This window comes from Ranitomeya imitator, chromosome 1 (genome assembly GCF_032444005.1).
Source record: "Ranitomeya imitator isolate aRanImi1 chromosome 1, aRanImi1.pri, whole genome shotgun sequence".
NCBI classification, from domain to species: domain Eukaryota; kingdom Metazoa; phylum Chordata; class Amphibia; order Anura; family Dendrobatidae; genus Ranitomeya; species Ranitomeya imitator.
Window position 1 is genome coordinate 185,008,845 of NC_091282.1, and position 20,577 is coordinate 185,029,421.

At 44.9% G+C, this 20,577-nt stretch overlaps 1 protein-coding gene across 1 annotated transcript in view; it reads right to left on the minus strand.

The window, feature by feature from the left end:
• The window catches only part of LOC138665353 (sarcoplasmic/endoplasmic reticulum calcium ATPase 3), a 332,774-nt gene that overhangs the window by 21,407 nt on the left and 290,790 nt on the right, over nucleotides 1–20,577 (minus strand). The window contains exon 21 of the mRNA XM_069752757.1: nucleotides 1,256–1,331. Coding sequence (XP_069608858.1) covers nucleotides 1,256–1,331 — 76 coding nt within the window. The remainder of the gene's footprint in view (nucleotides 1–1,255; nucleotides 1,332–20,577) is intronic.

The following is a 20,577-nucleotide window of genomic DNA, read 5'->3' on the forward strand; positions in this document are numbered from 1 at the left end:
ACGAATTCCCTTTAAGAGAAGTAATGGGGAGCAAGAAAGCATTCTTCGCACCCGTCAGGCTCAACCAGGAAGAATGTCAGAGAAAGCAAGTGTTGAAAATAAATTTACAGATCAACTAGCCATGCTTACTGCCATTAAAATTATTATTTGTGTAGTGCCATTTATTCCATGGCGCTTTACATGTGGGGAGGGGTGTACATAATAAAAACAAGTACAATAATCTTAAACAATAACAAGTCCTGACAATTAAAGGGAACCTGTCACCCCGTTTTTTGAGATTGAGCTATAAATACTGTTAAATAGGGCCTGCGCTGTGTGTTACTATAGTGTATGTAGTGTACCCCGATTCCCCATGTATGCTGAGAAATAACTTACCAAAGTCGCCTGTCAATCAGGCTGGTCAGGTCGGGAGGGCGTGGTGACATCGCTGATTCTTCCTCAGCTTTACGTTGGTGGCGTAGTGGCGTAGTGGTGAACAAGCAGCGCGCGATCTGCGCTGTCATCCCTTTCGTCGGTGGGGGCGGCCATCTTCCTGGGGCCGCGCGTGCGCAGATCGAGTGCTCTGCTGCACGGGGCTTCAGGAAAATGGCCGCGGGATGCCGCGCGTGCGCATTAGAGATCGCGGCGGCCATTTTCCCAAAGCCGAGATGCAAACTCGGCTTTGGGAAAATGGCCGCCGCGATCTCTAATGCGCACGCGCGGCATCCCGCGGCCATTTTCCTGAAGCCCCGTGCAGCAGAGCACTCGATCTGCGCACGCGCGGCCCCAGGAAGATGGCCGCCCCCACCGACGAAAGGGATGACAGCGCAGATCGCGCGCTGCTTGTTCACCACTACGCCACCAACGTAAAGCTGAGGAAGAATCAGCGATGTCACCACGCCCTCCTGACCTGACCAGCCTGATTGACAGGCGAAAACGGCGACTTTGGTAAGTTATTTCTCAGCATACATGGGGAATCGGGGTACACTACATACACTATAGTAACACACAGCGCAGGCCCTATTTAACAGTATTTATAGCTCAATCTCAAAAAACGGGGTGACAGGTTCCCTTTAAAGAAGGAGAGAGGACCCTGCCCGTGAGGGCTCACAATCCACAAGATGAAACTCTTATTGTTGATATACCTGTAGCCCTCATTTCCACCTGCAACCTCAGTTATACATATAGTCAAGCCAATAAATATTGTGCTACCTAGACCGGTTACTGCCAGTTGGTACCGCATACATAAAAATGCTAATAAATTGAATGCACTGACCCAGTTTCTTCTTGACTTCGAGAGGCTTTCATCTGAGCAGTTCCATTCCAGGACTGTTCTACAGTGTTCAGTAAACCTACAAGATGCAATAAATGGAAAATAAGTGAAAGTCAAATAAGATGCTGTCAAGTTATAGCAACAATTTACACATGCATATCTAACTATTAGCGTTTTACTTACATAACCAACCATCAATGGTCTTGTATTTATTCATCACATTACTGAAAATCAGTGAAGCCCATTTATGTTGACCTACTTATTCCTCAACATTTTATATTTTCCACATTTTCAGAAGCCAATCAATAGTTATTATTTCCATCAGATGAACAAATGTGCCTGTGTAGCACTACCCTATATAAACAGAAACAATTTAATTTTCAAACTCATCCATTGTGAGCAGATAATCGACAGTAGGCTGGGTCCACATCAATATATGCAAAGGTCACATTGCTATAGCTGTAGTTATTAAAAAAATACTGTATATTAAGACAGTGTAATTGTACATTCGGGTGACTTTTCGGGGCAGGTTGCCATGTGTGCAGACTTGAGGAATAACACCATTTCTGAACTTTATATTACTTGTATCTTACATTTTTAGTTTTATCACTCTACACTTCAAGCCTCATAAGTTCTCTCTTATGCCTTTCTGCTTTTGTTCCTCTCCAGCTTCCCCATTCTCCTCTCTCCACAGAGTTTTATTACAGATAATGTAACCTGATACCTCACTGATAACAGATCTATAGACAGAACAGAGTAGTTTGGCAGGGGTCACATAAGGGATGATTCTCTCTTCCAAGAGAATTGAATCGGTTATGTAAATGATACTCGGATCAAACTGTGATCAGAATTGTGTCAGAATTCTCTGACATGAGAAAATCATATCACTGACACAGAGTACACAACTTATAGGGAACCGGTCACCAGAAAAAAAATTGCGTTTAAGCTGCAGACATGGGGTAAATCTGCAGATTAATAGTGTTAGGCTATGTGCACACGTTCAGGTTTTTTCGTGGTTTTTTCCCGTCTTTTTGCTGTAAAAACACTATAAAAACTCATTAAAAACGCATACACAGTTTTAAGCGTGCCCTAAAAACTCATTTGTTCAGACTGGCCTACCGCCTCAATGCATTAACCTAACGATCCCTGTGTGGCCTATATTAAAAAAAAAAAAAAAAATTAATTAACTGGTTCATGCAGCTTTACATGAACACCCAAGCCTTACACTATGGCTGGTCCGAATAACTATAGCAATTGTTACCATCCACCTCTCGTGTCTCCCCTTTTCCTCATAGTTTGTAAGCTTACGAGCAGGGCCCTCACTCCTCTTGGTATCTGTTTTGAACTGTATTTCTGTTATGCTGTAATGTCTATTGTATGTACAAGTCCCCTCTATAATTTGTAAAGCGCTGCGGAATATGTTGGCGCTATATAAATAAAAATTATTATTATTATTATTATTATACATTATGCATCCTATCATTTAGAATGCATTTTGCATGTTTTGTGCACATGATGCGTTTTTTTCCGCGAAAAAAAAGCATCGCGGTAAAAAAAGCAGAATGTTCATTAATTTTGCAGATTTTCTGCGTTTTTACCGCTATTCTATGCATTTGGGAAAAAACGCATAAAAAACGCACCAAAAACACGGTAAAAACGCACGCGGATTTCTGGCAGAAATGTCATGATTTCTTGCCGAAATTTTCCTGACAAAAAGCGGACGTGCGCACATACCCTTAACCTGCCTGGCAGCTTCACATAGCGGAATGTTGCGGGTGAAAACGGACTTTATCCCCCTGGTAGCGTTTGGCTTCCAGTCACAGGGCGATGGTTCAGTCACTGCTCTGTGTACAGAGACCAGCGGTTGTAGCGCCCCTTTTATGACTGACTGCCGGCCCAATGCAGAGCCAGTATCAGACGGGGCTGGATCACAGTGAACCTGTGCAGTTGTCAGGAGAATAACATTCATCTTCTCCTGACAGCATTTGACTAAGTGCAGGTGTCGAGCAGGTAATGCTATTTACGCCCACGTTGGACTCCCTCTGTCTGGTGTGGGCTCCAGCTGATCTATACATATCACATGTATCCGCAACAGCTGAGGTTGGAATCGCGATCTACCAGCGGCTGTTAACTGGTTAAAGGCCGCTGTCAATCTCTGACAGGAAGCGCATCGTAAATTCCACCCATCGGTGACCCTGTCACATGATCGCGGGTCTCCGATGGGTCGGCATGAGAACCTGAGGTCTGAAGCAGACCTCTATGGTGGTCATTGCTGGATTGCTATGAGTGCCGGCTATGTGGTGGCGCTCATAGCAATCCAGCAATGACCACCATAGATTAGCATTTCTGTTACACATAGGCGATCTGATCATCGTTTGTGGGTTTATTTACCATGATCCCTAAATGCTAATGGAGCGCCCGCCAGGGCCTAGAGGTACACAGTACCGGGTCCGGTGGTCATTAACCCCTTCAAGACGCAGCCCTTTTTAGTTTTTGCATTTTCGTTTTTCGCTCCCCTCCTTCCAGAGCCATAACTTTTTTGTCAATATGGCCATGTGAGGGCTTATTTTTTACGGGATGAGTTGTACTTTTGAACGACACCATTGGTTTTACCATGTCTTGTACTAGAAAACAGGAAAAAAAAATTCAAGTGTGGTGAAATTGCAAAAAAAGTGCAATCCCACACTGTTTTTTTGTTTGGCTTTTTTGCTAGGTTCACTAAATGCTAAAACTGACCTGCCATTGTGATTCTCCACATTGATTACGAGTTCATAGACACCAAACATGTCTAGGTTCTCTTTTATCTAAGTGGTCAAAAAAAAATTCCAAACTTTGAAAAAAAAAAAATTGCGCCATTTTCCAGGATCTTGGGTCAGGTGAGGGTTTATGCTTTGCGTGCCGAGCTGACGTTTTTAATTGATACCACTTTTGTGCAGATACGTTCTTTTGATCGCCCGTTATTGCATTTTAATGCAATGTCGCGGTGATAAAAAAAACGTATTTCTGGCATTTATAATTTTTTTCTCGCTACGCCATTTAGCGATCAGCCTAATCCTTTTTTTTTTTTATAGATCCGGCGATTCTGAACGCGGGTGGTGCTCACAGCAAGCCGGCATCAACAACCACAGAGGCTGTGCAATACACTACGTGGCTGGACAATATACTACATAGCTCTGTGCTGTATACTCCGTCGCTGTGCAATATACTACGTGGCTGGGCAATATACTACGTGGCTGGGCAACATACTACGTGGCTTGGCAATATACTACGTGGACATGCATATTCTAGAATACCTGATGCGTTAGAATCGGGCAACCATCTAGTGTATATATAGAATCTCTAGGGAAGCCCCCCTGAAAACCAGGTTCAGAGCTCCTCCTTCTGGCCTGGAGTCAGAACATGCTGCATGTACAGGTTACCTGTCAAAGGGATCCTCCTCGTCTCCAGGCATGGCATCACCCTCCCCAAGAGGAAGGCAATACCACTGTGTTACCTAAACTCCTGAGGTGCCACACAAACTGACCTGCTAGTATGATTCTCCAGGTCATTACGAGTTTGTAGATACCAAACATGTATAGATTCTTTTTTTTTTCTCTCTGCTGATTCTCCTGGATCTATCTGCCGCATTTGATACTGTGGATCACCAGCTCCTTCTCACTATGCTCCGCTCCATAGGCCTCAAGGACACAGCCCTCTCCTGGTTCTCCTCCTACCTCTGTGACCGCTCCTTCACTGTATCTTTTGCCGGCTCCGCTTCCTCTCCTCGTCCCCTTACTATCGGGGTTCCGCAGGGCTCAGTCCTGGGCCCCCTCCTTTTCTCTCTATACACTGCCCCTATTGGACAAAATCAGCAGATTTGGGTTCCAGTACCATCTCTATGCTGACAACACCCAATTATACACTTCTTCCCCTGACATCACCCCTACCCTAATTCAAAATACCAAGGATTGTCTGTCTGCTGTCTCTAACATCATGTCCTCCTTCTATCTGAAACTAAATCTCTACAAAACTGAACTTCTTGTGTTTCTCCCTTTTACTAACCTCACTCTACCAAACATCGAAATTACCCTGGAGGGGTCAACCATAACTCCCAAGCAGCATGCCCGCTGTCTTGGGGTCATATTCGACACCGAACTTTCCTTTACTCCCTATGTCCGATCACTCGCTCCCGTCACTGGCATCTTAAAAACATCTCCAGCCGTGAATTGCTTTGTTGGTTATGCGCATGCAGAGATGGGGGTTCTTGGGAGGGGGAGGGTTTGGGTTGAGTTTATGACTTAATTTTTCATGTCATTACCAATTGTATGAGGATTATATTGGAAAATTCAATAAACAGATTTTGAAAAAAAAAAAAAAAACATCTCCAGAATCCGACCTTTTCTCACCTTTGAAACTGCTAAGACTCTTACTGTCGCTCTTATTCATTCTTATCTGGACTACTGCAACTCTTCTGATCGGTCTCCCTCTTTCCAAACTTTCTCCTCTCCAATCCATCTTGAATGCGGCAGCCAGGGTCATATTTCTGTCCAGCCGCTTCACCGATGCCTCCATCTTTTGCCAGTCATTACACTGGCTACCCATTCGCTACAGGGTCCAGTATAAACTCATCTCTCTCACCCACAAAGCTCTCCACAGTTCTGCACCGCCCTATATCTCCTCTCTCATCTCCATTTATCGCCCTACACGTGCCCTCCGTTCTACAAATAATTTAAGACTAACATCCCCCGTAATCCGAACCTCGCACCTCCGTCTCCAAGACTTCTCTCGTGCTGTGCCAGCTCTCTGGAATGCACTTCCCCACACGATCAGACTGATACCTAGCCTGATACCTAGCCTCGACCTATTCAAGCGCGCTTTAAAAACCCATCTCTTCAAACAAGCCTACCACATCAACTACTCAGTAAACTAACTTTGTCCTGTTCCCTCCTTCCAAATATTATCTGCGTGTGAATCTGCACCCTACTATTCATCTGTCTCCACACCCTCCATGCACACGATAACTGCACTTGATACTTGACTATTGCACTTAAACACACGGGCTGATGATCGGATCATGCAGCATTATATGAAAATCCCTATTTATTATAATTGCCAGACCTAAAATAACAAGCACTTTTCACCTATTGTGCCCCCCCATTTCCTTATAGATTGTAAGCTTGCGAGCAGGGACCTCACCCCTAATGTCACTGTTTAAATTGTCTTAACTTGTACTGAATTTATTGTCTGTACATGTCCCCGCTAAATTGTAAAGTGCTGCGGAATATGTTGGCGCTATATAAATAAAAATTATTATAAAAAAAAAAAAAAATGTAATTTTCTGAGACCCGTAGCGTCTCCAATTTTCAGTATCTGGTGCTGGAAAAGAGCTTATTTTTTGCCCGCCGAGCTGACATTTTTATCGATACCATTTTGAAGTAGATGTTTTGATTACCTGTTAATGCATTCTATAGCAATGTTGCTGCGACCCCCAAAAAACTAATTCTGGTATTTTGATTTTTCTTCATGTTACGCTGTTTACCAATCGGAAAGTCAGAAGGCAAAGCATTTTTTTCTGGGTGAATTTTGTCCCATTCAAAATAAAACCAATGGAAAAAAAATTACAGATTTGGTATCGCCAACCTGCATACCTATCTTTACCATTGGGCACGCAGGACATGCGGGTGTATGCAGATGAGTCCGCATGCGTAGTTTTGACGCTGTGCCGACCGCATGCGGACGCATCCGCGTGGCCTACATACCCAATGTTAAAGATAGGTACGCAGGACGCATGCAGACGTAAGTGGAGCTGAATGGAAGAGGTGCGGCAGTGGGCGGGGCTTAATGGAGGAAGTACGCAGCCCTCTGCAGCTCTGCCCAACGCAAATGTGAAACCAGCCTAACTAGTTCATATTTTGATAGATCGGGAGTTTCTGAAAGAGGCGATACCAAATCTGTAATTTTTTTCCATTGGTTTTATTTTGCATGGGGCAAAATTCACCCAAGAAAAAAATGCTTTGCCTTCTGACCACCCCTTTCAATCATATTGACTTGGAGAATAATTTTGTCAGGTCATTTTTACAGCAAAATAAACAAACACCGTAACCTAATAAACAATGGCAGAATTGCGTTTTTTTTGCCATTTGACTGCAATTTGATTTTGTCCTGTTTTCCAGTACATTCTGTGGTAAAATGTGGTAATTGAGAACAAACTTATCTTGCAAAAAACAGCTCACATAGCTATGTTGTCAGAACAACAACAACAAAAAAGTTATGGTTCTTGGGTTGGAAGGCGAGTGCACACGATTCTTAAGTGGCAGTGCTTTGGACGCATAGCATGTCCGCTGCGTCCAAAGCGGTTTATTGTACGCAGGTGATTCCGCATGTGTTCACTGAACGGTGCGGATTTACAGTGTCCAATATATTTATCCGTGTCTCCGCAAGATAAATGGACTCTCTGCAGTCAGGAGAGAGGAGCCTCATGTCGGTCTCCGCAGGTAAGCCGCAGGTGTCTCTGGACACTATGCTGTAACATCTGGACACTGGGGGTTGCACAAGAATGCAGCGTTCAACCTGCAGCATTTACCGATCATCTGCACATACCCGAAGATGTGGCAGGAAAAAAACAGCCACAAAAACAAAAATAGCTTTTTCATGAAGTTTAGTTTGCTGTGTTATATCTGTGCACACAGAATGTGAAGTCCAGACTTCACAAAATAGCAACACTAGTCTTTCTGACCAGTCACAACTGAAGCCCCTTTATTTCATTAGTATACATAAATAAAATCTTCAGCACAACGAAGACAACTAAAGCTTTCTAAGTATCTGAGAGAATAATCGGAGATCAGACTGTCCATCTTAAAGGGGTTGTCCACCTTTGAGGGAAATACCGGTTTTTACGTACCGGTAATAGGATTTTACGGAGCCACGACAGCACCCCTACGGGAGAGAGGGGATCCGCCCACCTTCCGGACAGGAACCTACAGAATTTAAAGGGGCGGTCCCCCTCACCACTCCAGTTTGTGTTTCAGAGTATAAGGGACACCGCCATTGAGTTAGTACATAAACATATATACTTAAACATTACTAAATACCATCACCTACTAAAGAGTGATTTTTTAACAAGCACACTTTCCCCAAAGGGTGCAGAAACCAGTGAATACTACGGGGGGGAATGTGCGGGTGATGTCGTGGCTCCGTAAAATCCTATTACCGGTACGTAAAAACCGGTTTTCCTATCGCCACGACAGCACCCCTACGAGAGATTTTCAAAGATCAATCACCTGGGAGGGACTACAGCACTAAGTACTGTACGGCCAAAAACTAAATTGGCCTCTGAAGATAAATCAAGACGATAATGTCTATAAAAGGTGGAAGGAGATGACCAAGTTGCCGCCTTACATATTACGTCTATGGAGACGTCCGCTCTTTCCGCCCAGGATGAGGCCATGGCTCGAGTGGAGTGGGCCCTGATGCCATCTGGTGGTGTCTGGCCTCTAGCAGTATAAGCAAGATATATGGCATCTCTTATCCATCTGGCGATAGACGCTTTAGTTACACTTGCCCCTTTCCTTGGATTCTGAAAGGAAACAAACAGAGCACTACTCTGCCTCCATGGTTCTGTTTTGTGTAGGTACTCTAATAGAGTTCTTCTGACATCTAACATGTGATATTTCTGCTCGTCAGCTGAATTCGGATTGTTATAGAAAGATGGTAAAATTATTTCTTGACTTCTATGAAATTTGGAAGCTACTTTTGGTAGGTATGCTGGATCAGGTTTTAACACTACCCTGTCCTGAAAGACCATTAAGGAGGGTCTATCGACAAAGCTTGTAAGTCACTCACTCTCCTAGCAGAGGTCAGGGCTACTAGGAAGGCTGTTTTTAAAGTTAAATTTTTAATGGAGACAGAATCTATTGGCTCAAAGGGGGCTTCTGTTAAGGCGTCTAAAACCAAATTTAGATCCCATGGTGGTAATCTAGGAATATACACTGGTTTACTACGTTCAGTGGCCCTGATAAATCGGGAAACCCATCTATTTCCCGCCACATCACTGTTATATAACGCTCCCAAAGCTGATACTTGGACTCTAAGGGTATTTACCGCCAAGCCCAATTCTCGGCCTTTCTGTAAAAACTCCAGAATAGCCGGAATTGGAACCTTGCCAGAAAAGGGATTTTGGTAGAAGGCAATGAACTTTTTCCAAGTTTTAGCATAGATCTTAGTGGTGACTTCTTTCCGACTATTTAAAAGGGTAGATATGAGAGCCTCTGAAAACCCTCTTCTCCTCAATAACTCCCTCTCAAATTCCACGCCGTCAGATGCAGGGATTCCACATTGGGGTAACTGAACGGACCCTGAGAAAGAAGCTCCGGGCTGGTCGGCAGTACCCAGGGTTCGGACACAGACATTGCCCTGAGTAACGAGAACCATGCCCTCCTGGGCCAAAAGGGGGCAATCAGGATCACTCTCGCCCTGTCCTCCCTGATCTTCCTGAGGACTAACGGGATCAGACACATTGGAGGGAACGCGTAAGCTAGAGGAAAATTCCAGTGTATTTGAAGGGAGTCTATTATACAGGGCTTGTCCGCCACCCGAAGAGAAGCGAACTTCCTGGTCTGCCTGTTCTCTCTCGTTGCGAATAGATCGATTACTGGCAATCCCCACAGGTCCACTATTTGTCTGAACACCCGTCGATCTAGAACCCATTCTCCCTGACGTAGAGAATGACGGCTGAGGTAATCTGCCTCTGTGTTGAGCTCTCCCCGAATGTGCACAGCTGATAGAGAGCGAAAGTGGGCTTCGGCTATTTCTAGTATGTCTGTGGCGGTGCTCATTAGGGATCTTGACCTTGTACCCCCTTGATGGTTGACATACGCCACTACTGTTGTGTTGTCTGTCTGGATTCTTACATGTGAATCCTGCAGAGATGGAAGCAACCTGAGTAAGGCTTTCTTTACTGCCGTGAGCTCCTTCCAGTTTGAGGACTCTTGAGCCTCTAAGAGAGACCATTGCCCTTGAGTCCAGACATCTCCTATGTGAGCTCCCCAACCTATAGGACTGGCATCGGTTGTGACCGTGTTGTCTGGTACTATACTCCAGCGTACTCCTTTTCCTAAATGTCTTCTGTTCAGCCACCATCTCAGACTGTGTAGAGTGGCGGTGGACAGCCTGAGTCTTCCGCTTAATTGCCCTTGAAGACTCCTTTCTGTATCCAAGACTTGGTCCTGCAACACTCGAGTGTGGAATTGAGCCCACTGGACGGCTGGTATGCAGGACGTCAGGGATCCCAGAAGGGACATAGCGTCCCTTAAAGTCAGATCTGGCTTTTTTGTTACCGTACTGACTTTGTGCACAATCCTCTGCTTTTTCTCTTCCGGAAGGAAACACTGTTGCACTTCCGAATCCAACAGAATACCTAGGAAAGTCTGAGTCGTTGATGGTTCGAGTCTTGACTTTTCCATATTGACTATCCAACCCAAGTCCTGTAAGGAAGATATTACATGATTTAGGCGAGTACTACACTGGCAAAAAGAATTTCCCACTACCAGGAAGTCATCCAAGTAGGGTATAATTAACGTATCCTGTTCTCTGACATAGGCCATTACTTCTGCCATGACTTTAGTAAACACCCTCGGTGCCATAGATAGACCAAAGGGCATTGCAGCAAACTGAAAGTGTCTGACCTGGTCGTTTAAGCGCACCGCCATTCTGAGGAATTGTTGATGATCCTGGTGAATGGGCAGATGGTAATACGCATCTTTTAAATCAAGGACTGTCATATAACATCTGGGAAAGAGAAGTTTAGTTGCCGTTTTAATAGATTCCATCTTAAAGGCATGATACTCTAGATGTTTGTTCAATCTCCATAAGTTTATGATGGTTCGAAAGGATCCATCTGGCTTGGAGATTAAAAATAAAGGGGAATAGAACCCTTTCCCCTGCTGATGTTTTGGAACCTCCACTATGACTTTCTTCCGTCTTAACATTTGGACCTCTTTTTCAAGGGCCTTTTGGTGGTCTAAGGAATCAGGGGCAGTCAAGATATAAAATTCAGAATGTCTTTCCCGGAACTCTAATTTTAACCCTGAATTAATTATACCCAGAACCCAATTGCTCGAAGTTATTTTGGCCCACTGAGCATAGAAGTAATTTAATCTGCCCCCTACTGGAAGATCATTATTAACGATAATTCCTTCTTCTTCTTGAGGAAGATGTTGAAGCATTAATGTCCGAACCTTTCTTTTTCGGGTCTGATGGTTCCCAGTCTCGGTTTTGGTAGGGTCTTCTGTATTGGAAGCGTCTCCTGAAGGTATTCCTAAAGGTAGGATTGAAAGCTTTAGGAAAACCTTTCTTCCTATCCTCAGCCTTAGCCAGGATATCATCCAATACCGGGCCAAACAGGTACTCACCCCTACACGGTATTGTACACAGTTTAGCTTTTGCCTGGGCATCCCCTTTCCAGGTCTTAAGCCATAAGGCACGGCGAGCAGCATTTGAGAGACCTGCTGATCTTGCCGCCAATTTTAATGAATCCACTGATGCGTTCTCTAAATACGCCACCCCTTCACGTATTTGCGAAAGGGAATTCAGCATCTTGTCTCTGGGCACCTTGGACTTCAGCTGTTCTTCCAGTTGGGATATCCACACCATGACGGATCTAGCTGTACATGTGCTAGAGATAGCAGGTTTGAACGCCCCGGCAGTTGACTCCCATGTTTTTCTCAAAAACATGTCCGCCTTCCTATCTGACGGGTCTTTCAAAAGGCCCACGTCCTCCAGCGGCAAAGTACCGGCTTTAGATGTTGACGCCACCGCTGCATCCACTTTCGGGACTTTCATCCACTCCGCCAGCTCATTGTCCTCAAAGTGATACCTTCTTTTGGCTGATGACGGAAGGAAACCTTTGTCTTGCTTATCCCATTCTCTCTTTATAAAAGTCTTGACCGTATCCACCACTGGAAAAGCCTTACGACTCCTCTGGCACAAGCCCGCAAACATTATGTCCTGTGCGGACCTTGGTTCTTTGCTCTCTGCAACACCCATGGTAGCTCGGACTCCTTTAACTAACATGTCCATGTTGTCTACCGAGAAACAAGGCCTTCCCTCTTCATCTGAGGAGGATGGGGATGAAGATCTGGAACATTCCCCTTCTTGCAGGGACAGACTAGATCCTGGCGATATGTCCCTGCCCGACCTTTCCTGGCGGCTGCCTCTAAGGGAATAGCTTATTTCCTCCCTGATGACCGCTCTAAGGTCTGATGACCGAAGGGGAGCTTCCTCTTCTAAGGTCTGAGATATGCAAGCCTGACACAGCCTTTTGGTGTAACTGTCAGGCATTGGAGTCATGCATAGAGCACATTGCTTGTGCTTAGATTTAGTGGTCTTTTTCCCCTAAAACAAAGCACAAACAACAGACCATATCAGCACCAGGTGTCTGATTTAACACTCACCATAAGGCTGATTCCGTGAATACCGGTTCTGGAGGAGTAGGATCCAAATGTGACGCTGAGGCGCTTGCACGCTGCTGCCCCCGTACCACGCTGCTGCTGCTACTCCCTGAGCGACTACCATTCTTACTGCGCTGTTCCGTTCCCTCTCCATGAGGGTGCTCGGCGTCCCCTACTGAGGACATGGTTGTGCGCCTCCTACCATCAGCGTCGCTCTTATACAGCGCTGCAGCGCTCCTCCCCCGGCTTACCCCGGAAGCTTATCAACTACTTCCGGGTTCACCAGCGCCGGTGTGGACGCTGCACACCGCGCTTCACCGCGGACCAGGACAGCACTGCCCGACTCCTGGGACGCGCTCCTTATGGCCAGATGAGGGGGGGTCTGTTGTGAATTCTGTGGCTGAATTCACTCCTGTGATCACAGGTGGTACTGCAGCTTCTGAGCTTCCTCCCTCAGGTGTTCTGGTGAGCTCGTTAACTGCTTCATTACTTAACTCCGCCTGATGCTGCTATCCTTGCTCCTTGTCAATGTTTCAGTGTTGGATCTGAGCTTCTCCTGATTGTTCCTGTGACCTGCTGCTCTGTATAGCTAAGTGCTTTTTGCTTTTTTGTTGCTTTTTTTCTGTCCAGCTTGTCTTTTGTTTTGCTGGAAGCTCTGAGACGCAAAGGGTGTACCGCCGTGCCGTTAGTTCGGCACGGTGGGTTATTTTTGCCCCCTTTGCGTGGTTTTGCTTTAGGGTTTTTTGTAGACTGCAAAGTTCGCTTTACTATCCTCGCTCTGTCCTAGAATATCGGGCCCCACTTTGCTGAATCTATTTCATCCCTACGTTTTGTCTTTTCATCTTACTCACAGTCATTATATGTGGGGGGCTGCCTTTTCCTTTGGGGAATTTCCCTGGGGCAAGTCAGGCCTATTTTTCTATCTTCAGGCTAGCTAGTTTCTTAGGCTGTGCCGAGTTGCCTAGGTAGTTGTTAGGCGCAATCCACAGCCGCTTTTAGTTGTGTTTAGGATAGGATCAGGTGTGCAGTCTACAGAGTTTCCACGTCTCAGAGCTCGTTCTTGTATTTTTGGGTATTTGTCAGATCACTGTGTGCGCTCTGATCGCTAAGCACACTGTGTTTCTGGATTGCCTTCATAACACCTGTCATTAGCAAACATAACAGGGGTCTGCAAGCAGGACACCCCCGACGCTGCTTCCGAGCCCCCGATTCCGCCGTTCCTAGAAGATACCGCGCGGAGGCATGGAGGCCCGGGTAAGACTGCTGCTGCAGGCTCCCGCCGTCCGGACAGGAACCCAAACTGGAGTGGTGAGGGGGACCGCCCCTTTAAATTCTGTAGGTTCCTGTCCGGAAGGTGGGCGGATCCCCTCTCTCCCGTAGGGGTGCTGTCGTGGCGATAGGAAAACAAATATTTTTAACAAAATTGATGTATTTAGGGTTAAAAAATAAAGTGACATAAGAGAAATATAAAGTCAAAAGCAGATGCAAGCTATGTAATATAGCTTGACTCTGCCTTTAGTGTTGTCTGCCAAACACACTGACACGATCCAAGACATAAAAGTACATTTTGAAGCGTTTAGGGGGTTAATGAAAGATGATTGCAAAAATTATTTTTAGGCTCAAAAGCAAACACGTAAAAAAAAAAAAATAAAGCCTCCAAAAGGTGGACATCCCTTTAATAAGCAAAATAAGTTTTTTATTCAGTCCTACAATGGCATGGTTACATACATTGTCAGCATAACTGAGAAGTTCAATGTAGCCAGATGTTACGGATTTACTCAGCTTATATTATGTGGAATTGTAAGAGTGCTGTGGCAACACTAAAAATGGAGCTTGAAAGGATGAATTAATAGATATGTCAAAGAGGAACTGTGTAAAACAGCATCTGCTCACTGAGATCGCTAGAAGTAATGTTAATATTTGGCTGGAGTGTTATAAATATAGCCACACTCCTGGTCTCTGCATTAGTGCAAAAGTGTGAACAGTAATGCAAGTCTTGAAAGACCTGAAAGATGCTCAAGCAAGTTCCAACCAATAATCTTACTGCATTTTGTTATCTTTTTTGCATTTTTCCTAGTGCTTTTTTGTCATGTTGGAAGGTGACGCTGCTTCTTAGCATATGAAAAGGTCACCCAGTTTTCCATCGGAGTTTAACGCTAAAAAACTCCAAGCTGTAACTTTATTATTATTATTATAGCGTCATTTACTCCATGGAGCTTTACATGTGAGGAGGGGTATACATATTAAAAACAAGTACAATAATCTTAATCAATACAAATCATGACTGGTACATAAGGAGAGAGGACCCTTCCCATGAGGGCTCACAATCTACAAGGGATGGGTGAGAATACAGTAGGTGAGGGTAGAGCTGGTCGTGGATTAGTCGGGCAGCTGAGTTTAGAATAGATTGGAGGGGTGCGAGAGTGTTAAGAGGGGAGGCCACAGAGCAGGAGGTTACAATAGTCAAGGCGGGAGATGATGAGGGCATGGACTAGGGTTTTTGCAGATTCTTGGTTTAGGGTTGTATGGATCTGGGAAATATTTTTGAGTTGAAGGCAGCAGGAAGTGGAAAGGGCTTGAATATGTGGTTTCAAGAAGAGATCAGTATCAAGGATTACCCTGAGGCAGCGAGCTTTGTGGGACTGGGGAGAATGAGCAGCCATTTACTTTAATTGATAGGTCTGTTGGGGGGAGTCAAGTGAGATGGGGAAATGGGGGAAAGATGATGAATTCTGTTTAGTCCATATTAAGTTTTAGAAATCTAGCGGAGAAGAAGGATGATATAGCAGACATTGTGGGATTCTCGTTAGTAGGGTGGTGAGTTCTGGTCCAGAGATGCAGATCTGTGTGTCATCAGCATAGAGATGATACTGAAAGCCATGGGACTCCATGAGCTGTCCGAGGCCAAAAATATAGAAGAGCAGAGGTCCTAGGACTGAACCTTGCAGGACTCCAACAGATAGGGTGGAGGTGGTGTGCGGGTGGTAGATGCTGAATGTCCGGTCTGTTAGGTATGACAAAATCCAAGATAGGGACAAGTCAGTGATCTAAAGAGATGAGAGGGGCTGTAATAGTAAGGAATGGTCCACTGTGTCAAAGGCAGAGGACAGGTCTAGGAGGACAGAGTAGTGTCGCTTGGCTTTGGCAGTTAATAGGTCATTGGTGACTTTAGTTAGGGCAGTTTCAGCGGAGTGATGCGGCCGGAAGCCAGATTGAAAGCGGGCGAAGAGGGAAGGGATGTGGGAGGACAGTTCAAGATGGACATGTTGTTCCAGTAGTTTTGAGGCAAAGGGAAGAAGTGATATGGGGCGATCGCTAGATACAGAGGATGGGTCAAGAGAGGGCTTTTTGAGGATAGCTGTGATTGAGGCATGTTTAAAGCTTGGGGGGAAAACACCAGTTGTTAGTGATAGCTTGAAGAGATGGGTTAGGGTTGGGATGAAGACTCTGGTGAGGTTTGGGATAAAGTGGGATGGGATCAGGTCAAGTGCACAGGTGGAGAGATGTGATCCTGAGATTACAGTGAGAGTCAATCGTCTGTAATGGTGGAGAAGTTGGTTTTGGAAGAGGAGTTCTGAGCAGTTAGGAGGAAGGGCTCTGGAGGTTGTCGACCAAAACGGTCTCTGATGTTATCAATCTTCTGCTTGAAAAATGAGGTAAAGTCTTTGGCCGAGATGAGTGGAGAAGGAGGGGGTGCTGGGGGACAGAGGAGAGAATTGAAAGTGTTGAATAACTGTTTAGGGTTGTGAGACAGGGAGGATATGAGAAGCAGGATTGTTTTGCTGCAACGAGTGTGGCCTTGAAAGTAGTGAGGGACTGTTTGAATGTGATGAAGCACTCGTTGGAGTGGGATCTTTTCCATCTCCACTCAGCCGCCCTGGTAAGCCAGTCTCAGTTCTTTGGTCAGGCTGGTGTGCCAGGGCTGTCTGTTGATTTTGCGAGCTTTAGTATGTGTGAGAGGGGCAACCGATTCCAGAGCTACAGCTATTGTGGCATTATAAAAAGCAGCAGCGGCATCCACATTGTGTACAAACCATATGCAAACCGTGAAATGCAAACAGATTAATTCAACTTTAGTTTGACTTAATGACCTTGGGTAGGATAAATAACCTGTAGGTCCTGTGACATGACGTCACTCATTCTGCATTGTGTTTTACTACTGTAATATTAGTGACAAGGAAGCACGAGAATAGTTGGTTGTTCACCGGGATGTAAAGATCAAGATCACAGAGGGCGTGACTACAACTGTGGATGAAGGGAGCCCGCCAACACCTTTTTCAGCAAATGCACACTGATTTGAAATGTGCTGTAGAGCAGAGAGCCACTGGCTCAATGCCCCACATTATTTATATAAGCCACCAGCTTACCAGAGGCTGGCATCTGATGTGAACGTTGTGCCTGTCGTTCTGTAATAACGTCCTCCATCCCGGCACTCTTCACATACATATTTAAAATAATAAAAAATAGCAATTCCTTTCACCTGTCCCCACTCCCACAACGAGCGGGGACTTCTTCAGTATTACACAGTCCGTAACACAGTGCTCTGACCACAAGCCTCAATGTATGACTTTACAAGCGCTCTTGCAACTAAACAACATGTTTCAAAATGCAATAATAATCAAATCTTACAATATTTTCCTGTAGTACATGTCATTCAATATGGCAAGAAGTACAAGAATACAATAGTTTCTCTTTACAAAATTTGTAAATTAGTGATGAGCGAATATACTCGTTACTCGAGATTTCTCGAGCATGCTTGGGGGTCCTCCGAGTATTTTTTAGTGCTCGGAGTTTTAGTTTTTCTTGCCGCAGCTGAATGATTTACATCTGTTAGCCAGCTTAAGTACATGTGGGGATTCCCTAGCAACCAGGCAACCCCCACATGTACTTATGCTGGCTAACAGATGTACGGTAAATCATTCAGCTGCAGCAAAGAAAACTAAATCTCTGAGCACTAAAAAATACTCGGGAGGCAACCCGAGCATGCTGAGTAACGAGTATATTCTCTCATCACTATTACTAATGCTAACACCCCCCTCCTCCTAACATAAAGGGGCCATGATTCCAACTGTCAGTTTTAGATATGGATCATTGAAGAGGAATTAAGATTTAGAAGTGGAACCAGCAGCGTAGCTACCGGGGGAGGGAGGGGGGGTTGGGGTCGACTCACTCAGAGGGGCCCAGCTGGGGCGACCATCACTCTTACAAGTGGAGGGGCTACTGGGGGCCAGCATAAAACGTGGAAGGGCTACTGGGGGCCAGCATAGGATGTTGTGTGTGGGAGAGCATCACATTCTGTATAGGGGAACTGTGAGCCCATCACAATGCATTGGGGGAACTGTGAGCCAATCATACTGTGCATAGGGGAGCTGTGGGTCCATCATACTATGCATAGGGGAGCTGTACATGGGGGGAGGGGGGGACTCGTGGGGCCATCATACTGTGCCTAGAGAAGCTGTGGGCCCATTCTACTGTGCATAAGCGACCTTTGGGACCATCATACTGTGTATAGGGGAGATGTACATGGGAGTACTCGTGCATAGGGGAGCTATCGACCCATCATACCGTGCATAGGGGAGCTGTACATGGGGGTACTCGTGTGCATAGGGGCGCTGTGGGCCTATTACACTGTGCATAGGGAAGCTGTACATGGGGGTACTTGTGTGCATAGGGGAGCTGTGAGCCCATCATACTGTGCATTGGGAAGCTGTGGGCCCTATAAATGACACCTAGGTCACTAATGATGAGTGGATATCTAGACCCCTCCCAGTACCATTTATGTGTGACACCGATGAGCTGACAAAAAGTCTCCGCATACCTCAGGTTAGATTATATTCATATTTTTTGGGACTAAACAACAAACAACAAACAAATTAAATAACAAATGCATTTCTTTACTATGTGTGCAGGTTTATGTACTAAGCTGGAGTCATTATGGAGTAGAAATAAGATATCCACTGTGTGTATTTATGAATAGAGTTCAGCAAATTTGCTCGGATTCCCTCTTATTCGGCAAGCTATAGCGCTTACTAAATAAGCTGCAGAGGGAACCCGGCTTCCTGGATTGATCTAGCTGATCAGCTGTTCGGCTCCGCAGCTGCATGTGTCGCGGCTGTGTGACAGTCACAACACATGCATGGAGAGCTTGTTTGTTGGGGTCTCCATGCATGTGTCATGACTGTCACACAGCAGCGAAACATGCAGCTGCGGAGCTGAACAGATCAGCCAGCGCGATCCAGGAAGGCGGGTTCCCTCTGCAGCTTATTCAGTAAGTGCTATAGCTTGCCAAATAAGCAGGGACCTGAACAAATTCCCTCAACTTTATTTATGAGTAATGCAATGGGACAGTCCTGTTTTCAAAGTTACAATGACTTTACTGACACCTATAGGTAAAAGTGAGAATAACTGCTCCCTTTCATTGCTATAAAAGCTTCATGGAAAAAAGCACTATTGCTCATGTAACTATGTGTCAAAAATAAGTAATATGTGAATTATTATCAATATAGAAAAACCTGGAACTACTCTGGACCGTTGTGGGATAAATCACTATCCTTAGAAAAACAACAAGAAACAAAAACACACAATGAATTATCCTATAGTATTAAAGTACAAAAATACATTTTTATTAAACATATCCAAGGTACAAGGGCATGGGGGGCAGGATAAGTCATGCACATACAGGCATCAGAGTGCACATGATATAACAGTGTACATCATTAGGTCAACTATGGTTATAATCACTATAAAAACCATCATCATTGCACTCTCCCAAATGGCCTAACACAAATAGTTAAAAACACCACTTCTGTAGGTCAACTTAAAGTGTTTATAGTATATCATCGAGTATTTGTTACCTGGTAGGGTGGCCTGGGAAATACAGCAAGTGCGCCCTCCCCGACGCGCGTTTCGGCCAAAGAAGCCTTTGTCTAAGGGCCCCTTTCATTGCTGCTTAACATGTTAATGAGTAAATTGCCTCTTCAGAGAGGAAGAGGACTAGAACTCTGCAGCAGTTTAAAACACGTGCTGGACATAGCAGTGGATATATATACACTACCGCAGTGTGGTATATAACATTTCATAAATAGTAGGGGATATACATCTGCAAAGAGGACGAATGGCAGACCATTCAGAGAGATTGTGAGGGCCAAAAGAAGGAAGCCGAACATGTGGTCAGGGAAGAAAATAGGGCCAGTTATATAAAGATAAAATACCTTTATTGGGACAAGAATTGGTAAGTGGTAACACCACAACAGAAGGGTGCCCACACAATTAATAAAAAACAGTTAACATAATTAGACACAGTAAAATGTATAAAAGTAAAAAACCAGAGAACACTGGGTAAGGTATATACCATATACATATATGTAGGTAGGTGTATGTGCAATATTATATTATGCCATTGTATATATGCCACTTCATATCAAAGTATATTATGGTATCCCACAAAAGAAGGTATGATATAATATAAACTCAGGGGCCAAAGCACACTAACCAGGAACAGCAAGGGTAAGTATAAGTCTCAAATGAGTATTAAATATAAGTTTTCCTGAAAGGGGTGTCCGGGCACAAGACCAATGAGCTGTGGGAAGGTACTGGGTAAAGAGGAGTTCGGTCACAGCCAGATTGTGGGAGAGGTAGGTGAGGAGAATGGGATTACCTGGTGGGTGGTAGGTAGATGCTGGTGCGGCACAAGCCCCGACATGCCACCTGTTGGAAGCAGCAATCCTACAAGTCACTATCGACCCCTTAACGACACTTCGGTATAAAAGCCAAATCAGAATCTCAATTTGCAGAAATGGTGCTTTGGGGTATTGACTCTCGTCAGTGCAAAGTATGAGATCTGATTTGAATAGGTGAGAGGCTATGGACAGAGGTCTAAGGGGTAAGGCTTCTCCTTTG